The sequence below is a fragment of the Eptesicus fuscus genome, chromosome 5 (assembly GCF_027574615.1).
Source record: "Eptesicus fuscus isolate TK198812 chromosome 5, DD_ASM_mEF_20220401, whole genome shotgun sequence".
In the NCBI taxonomy this organism is placed as follows: Eukaryota; Metazoa; Chordata; class Mammalia; order Chiroptera; family Vespertilionidae; genus Eptesicus; species Eptesicus fuscus.
The window spans coordinates 66,593,503-66,599,716 of NC_072477.1; the positions used below are offsets into that span (position 1 = coordinate 66,593,503).

At 56.5% G+C, this 6,214-nt stretch overlaps 1 protein-coding gene across 1 annotated transcript; it reads right to left on the reverse strand.

Moving 5' to 3' along the window:
• Positions 1-3,332: 3,332 nt before the first annotated feature.
• CHST14 (carbohydrate sulfotransferase 14) lies at positions 3,333-5,383 on the reverse strand. Its single transcript, XM_008143001.3, has one exon. It carries the CDS (start codon positions 5,217-5,219, stop codon positions 4,089-4,091), a length of 1,131 nt encoding a protein of 376 aa, XP_008141223.1. The 5' UTR covers positions 5,220-5,383; the 3' UTR covers positions 3,333-4,088.
• Between the last annotated feature and the right edge of the window lie 831 nt (positions 5,384-6,214).

Genomic DNA, 6,214 nt, shown 5'->3' on the forward strand with positions numbered 1-6,214 from the left:
ACCTGAACTGAAAGTCTAGCATATTCAGGATCTGGGCCCAGCACTACTCAGGGTGGGCAAATCTAGAGAATTTTATAATAACTGGAGAGTTCTGTGGACAGAATCGCTTGTGGAGCATTGAAAAGAAGGGCTGGGAATGGGTGCAGAAATCAGAGAAAATGAACACAATGCTTGTCAGCAAGTGCAATGAGCTGGATAATTTATGATGCATTTACAAAGGAGCAAACATTAGATGGAACTGGGTTTTAATCCCAACCCCTTCATGTCTTTGGGCAAGTCACTTAGGCTTAATTTCCTCATCTATAAAGTGGAAATAATTTTGCTTACCTTGCTGGGTTGTTGTTAGAGTGAAGAGGATACATGTAAAGTACTCATCAGCATGCCTGGCACAGGTGCTCTGATTTCAGAGTAGCTATTGTTAAATATTAGTATTTAACTTCAGGCAGAGAAAGAATGTCTTTCCTCTTCCTTGAAGCCAGGCAGGGGCTGGTTCAATATTAAAAGCACTGGATCTGCCCTAGCTGGTTTGGCTCAGTGGATAGAGCGTCGGCTTGCGGACTGAAGGGTCCCAGGGTCGATTCTGGTCAAGGGCACATGACCGGGTTGTAGGCTCGATCCCCACTGGGGGGTGTGCAGGAGGCAGCCAATCAATGATTCTCTCTCATCATTGATGTTTCTATCTCTCTCTCCCTTTCTCTCCGAAATCAGTAAAAATACATATTAAAAAAAAGCATTGGATCCATCCTGGGAGAAGGCCAGGAGGCTTGGCCCCCTCTGGTGATGAGCCCCTGGAAAAGGTGAGGGTTCTGTGTTCACCCAGGGGGAGGGTCAGCTGCTCCACTCAGATCTTGCTTACAGCAAGCATGTCAAACTCAAAGGCTAACACGGGCCAAATAACATGCTTGCTGTACAGGGTGTATGTGGTGGGAACCTCCTGGAGGGAGGGAGCAGAGGTATGAGAAGAAAAGGGAGAGGAAACAATCTCAGAATTTAAGGTGAGATGGTTTCTGGGCAGCAGTAACATCCAGGAAGGAAAATGAACCAGAATTGGAGCCTGAAAGTGGAGTCAGCGCCCAGACCTGGAAGACCAGGCCCCTTCCAGCCCCTCCCCTTTCCTTTGTTCACCGCCCTCAACCGGTGAAAGACGTTAAATAATTGCCAGTCCCCCTGTGTCCAGAGAACTGGGTGGTTGGGAATGGAGGAAGTTACGAAGGGGACCCTCGTTCTCATAGTCAGTGGTGGAGAGCTTGACTCCTTGTGGGGATGAGAGTTGACTCAATGCAAAGGGAGAATCCCAAGAAGACACAGTCCAGGTGTCCAGTCCTGAGAATGCCCCTGCCCCACCCCTGGCAACCCAGAGCTTGCCAGCCCTCATGCCCTCAGCTCTGGCCTAGGTGCCAATATAAAGCAGGCTGCACTCGGGCCAGCTGGATCCCACAACTCTCTGCCAGCTCCTCAGTATTTTCCTAAAAGGAGAGGTAGATGACAAATTGATTTCCTCAGGGGCTGGCTCTAGAGGGAAAAATGACAATAGGTGGCCATTTGTCTCAGCAGTCCCCCTCATCTTCTTACCTCAATCTCTCCTCCCACACCACAGGTGTCCAATACTGGCTGTCAGGATGCTCTGCAGCCGGCCACCCTTTAGTGCCTGAGAAGAGTATTCAATAAGCTAACCACACCAAGGACTTCATTTGTCTCCTACTCCTTCAGGGAGGGGACTGGTAAATGTCAGTTGGGCTAAACTGGATTCTTTGCAAATGAAGGAATGAAAGAACGGAGGGAGAATGTGTGCACTTGCCCGTAAATATGGCCTCCCTAGCTGCCCTTCATCTTCTTAACCTCTGTATTCATTCCTTCTTCCCTCAACCCCCACCTTTCACAATCTCCATCTCTCTCTCTCTCTCTCTTCTGGCTCCCAATCTGGGAGCTCACAGACCTGGGTTGGACTTTGGGCAGGATACCCTCTCTGTGCCAGTTTCCATGTCTCTAAGGCACTGGGCTGTTGTGAAGATTGAGATGAAGTAAACACAGCAGCTGAGCCCAGCATCCTCTGGGTTCAGAGTGGCTGCTATGGGTCTGAATCGGCCGGCCGTTCCCAGCCGAAGAGGAAGAAGCTGGGGCAGAGTGTGGGTGGGGCCCATGAGGGGCAGAGAGCTCAGAGGACTGACGGGTAAGCACAGGAAGTGAACCCATAGGTCAAAGGGGCTCTACCCAGAGGCAGCTCTGGTCTCCAGTGCCGGGTGGACACAGTGTCCTGGCTTCTCCCCTCTCCCCACAGGCCACAGAGGGATCCGATATTCAACTAGCATCTCAAAGAGCAATCACTGACCCATGTGCTGGGATGGGCCCTTTTACTCATTTTGTTTTCATTAATCCTCACAGCAATTGACATAACATAGGTGTTATTATTCCCACGAGACAGTGGAGTATGTGGAGGCTCAGAGAGGTGGTTAGGCAGCTGGTGAGCAGAGGTGGGACTTGATCGGTCTGGGTGGCTCCAAGTGCAGTGCTCTCTGTCCTGTAGCAAGATATACACCTTGGTTCTGCTGAGCCATATACGTGCGTATTGTAGGCCAGTCCCTTGGCTAGGTTCTGGGAACGAGACAGACATGGTCTCAGCTTCACACAATTCAGTCTCAGTGGGGAGACTGACAAGTAACTGGGCCATTACAACAGAGCATGGTAAGTGCTATCTGAGGTGAAGTCCCCTGAATCAAGGGGGCCCTGAAGAGCAGCACCTGACCCAGACAAGAGATCAGATAAGGCAGGTAAGGCCTCCTGGTGAGTCATGGCAGAGAACCATGAGTGTCCATAGAAGCCCCCTTCCCCAACTTCTCCTCCAAAGCCAGGCCAATAGCAAGGCTAGCTATACAACCTCCCACATCGCCCACCACTTCCTCCGGACCTAAGTCAGCAAGAGCCTGCTCCTCACTCAACCTCCTTGTCTTCCTTGTAATTCTCAAGGCCAGGAATATAGTAACCTCCCCTTGCTCACAAAACAATCCCCCTTTTCATCTGGGGGCATCCTTAGTCAAGAACTATTCCTGCCTAAGACACCTACCTCTCCTTCTTCATGGGGGTGTGTCATTCCTAATGGGGTTTGCCCAGCAGTGGCATCCCAGAAGTTGAGTCTATGATCGGTTATGGCCTATGGGGAGGTCCCAAATTCTCCATGGTGTGGCAGTGGCCCACTAGTCTGTCCCAAACAAGTTACATTTTGTCTTCCTTTCTGTACCTGCAAGCTCCCTCTCCTGACCTGGGGAGATGGACATTTGGGAGATTTGCTCGATGCACAGGAGCTCAGAAGGAGAATCAGAGATGCTGACTTTGTATACAAAACATCTTTAATAAAAATGCAGCTATTAGAAAAACAAAGCCTTCACGAGGCTTCTATCAAAAAGTACAAATTTTAAATAAATGAGTCAGAAAAGTGGCAGCCAGATACACCAGTCGTAGACTTGGGGGAAGAGAGGAGGTGCCCAGAGCCCCAAGAAGAGGCTGGGCACGGAGTTCTTTGGATGCCTGCAGGGCCGCGTCCTGGAGCTACCCGGCAAGAGCCCTCACTCCGTGTTACTTTCCTTGGAAAAAATAGAAAGGTCATGGCAAGTGTAGGAAACGGAGTCTGAAGCAGAAAGGCACAGAATTTATCTGTAAGGCATGACTGCTAACTCGTGGATGAACGGGTGACCAGAGCCACAGGGCACCTGGCTCTGGTTGTGCTCCTGATGGGTGTCACCTCTGGGTCCGGCCACAGGGTAAGGTGGGCCAAGTGCCCAACCCATGCAGTCAGTCTACAGAACAGATGTGTTACTTCACTGGCGAACTGGTATCTGGCTCTGCCAGGACAAGAAAGATCATACTGGCCCCAAGAAATCTTCCCAATGGGAGAGCACCAGGCCTCCGGTCCAACCCTGTCCTCTGAGCCACGTTGGGCACCCACCCTGGACAAAAAACCTCCAAGGGCAGTCCCTGTCATCCAGATATCGGGAGAAGCTCCAGGCTCAGAGCCGGGATTTCTCTGAGTGGCGGGCACAAGAAGCTGGCATTGTCAAAACCAGTCTCCAACAGCTGCTGGCCCACACCCATGGTCACTGGTGACAGGCCTCCCGCGTGACATTGGGCAGCGGGTAGGCAAAGAGGGAGAAGTCCAGGATATACTTAGGCAGCAAATCCTGCAGCAGGGACCGTGGGGCACTGCACAGGTGGTAGTGCAGGCTTTCGCGGCTGGCAGGCCGGTACCAGGCCTGGCGAGCTGGGAATCGGACCTGGGGTGGTGCCCGCACCCACTCCAGCACCTGGTTGGCATCAGCCTCCAGCCTCTCATAGGAGCCTACAAAGTCGTAGCGCACAGCACAAGGCTGGCACAGGTGGTACACAGGCATCCAGTGCTCATTCATGCGCTCAGGGTCCTCGTCCACCAGGTACCGCAGGAATTCAGGGAAGGTGACGTCGTCCCCTGCGGGGCTGGGCCCAGCTCCGGCCCTGTACCTTCTCACGATCTCGGCCCCGTAGCGCTGCTGGTACTCGCGGATCTCGCCAAACTTATTGCGGTAGGCAGACAGAAGGCGTTCCAGGGGGTCCCGCACAAACAGGAACTTGAAGTAGTGCTGCAGGCGGTAGCGGATCTCCTCAGGCCGCAGGTCTGCCAGGAACACCAGGTCGCTGCGGTGGTCCATCTTGAGGCGGACGTCCACGCTGTCCAGGGCGCCCGCCAGCACCTTCAGCACCCGCTTCCAGTTGGAGCAGGCCACTTTGGGGACGTAGCAGTAGAGGAAGTGGTAGCGGTCGCTCACGAGGATGTGGCGCAGCAGGGTGCGCCGCTGTCCCACCGGCAAGTCCCAGGGGTCCCGGGGCATGCCTGGCTGTCCGCACACGGCCCGCAAGGTCCGGTTTCGGATGTCCTGCCTCACCTGCCAGTCCGAGTCCCCGGCCTCCAGGGTCAGCCCCCCGGGCCGGCGGGCCGCCCCGCGCCAGGCTGCGCCCTCGCGGTTGGCAGGGTGCAGGGGAAGGGGCTTCATCTCGGCCAGGATGCCCCGCTCGATCATGAGCAGCAGCCCGCTGGAGGCCACAATCACCGCGAACATCAGCATGGACGGCAGCAGCAGGGGCGGCGCCCCCAGCCCGGCCCGGGCCCGGCCCAAGGGGGCCCGCCTCAGCGTCCGGCCCAGGGGCTCGCCGCCATTTGGGGCCGCCAGCGGGGTCAGCGGGCGGGGGAACATGGTGCTGCGGTGCCGGGGGCCTGCGCGGGCCCGGCCGATCCCGGGCTGCCTGTCTGGGACACGGGCTGCGGCTGAGAGCCGGCGCCGATGGTTTGGGGCCGCAACGCGGGCTGGGGTCGGGGAGGGGAGCGCTGACCCGAGACCAAGGCGCGCGCGGAGGCGGCCGGCTCGGCTCCCCGGTGGAGGCGCCGAAGGAGGCGGCGGGCGGCGGGCGGCGGGAGGGCGCAGGGAGAGACCGGGGCCGGATGTCCCGCCCGACAGCTCTCCGCCCCCAGCCCCGCGGTGACACAGGCGCGGGGGCGGGCCCAGCCGGAGGCGGAGAGAGGGGCGGACACCCCTGCTGGGAGCGGGCTGGGAGTGCGGGAGAGGACCCCTACCCGAGAGAGGGCGCCTAATGCAGGGCCACCCTGGTCCTCCAGGTTTCGGGGACAAAAACTGACGAGGTCCCGAAGGCAAAAAAGATCCAGGCCCCGGCAAGTGCCTTCAGGGAGCCGGACGGAGAGGACCTGCACTCTACACCCTGCCACACACTCTGGCCTGGCCGAGTCCTTCCCTTCTAACAGCGGGAGGAGCCCCACCCCACCCCCACCCTCCTGCCAGCACCGAGTCCAAACTTTTGAGAGGCCCGTTTCTAGCTTGGAGGCAGAGTCCCCAGTATACTCCCCCTGTCCTGGCCACTCCACTGACCAGGGGCTCCTCTCCATGGTGACCCTTAAACTGAACTACCTGGCCGATTACAGTGAGTATCCACTGTAATGCTGAATATCCCTCCCCCAGGCATGAAGAGGTGGGATAACTAGTGAGGAGCCAATGACAAGTTGGTGCCTCCTGACCAACGATGTGGCCAGCACACATTTTGAAGGGTGAGCAGCTGCGGGGACAGAGCTTCCGTGCCTGGAGCCAAACACATGCTCAAAGGCACCAGGTTGGCCACCTGGGCTAGAGGCAGATATGGGGGTGCCTTGGATGTCAGTGGCCAGCCTTTCCCCACCTGA

Bases quoted from the DNA above. Each gene is read 5' to 3' on its own strand.
- CHST14 (XM_008143001.3), bottom strand. From the start codon at position 5,219: ATGTTCCCCCGCCCGCTGACCCCGCTGGCGGCCCCAAATGGCGGCGAG.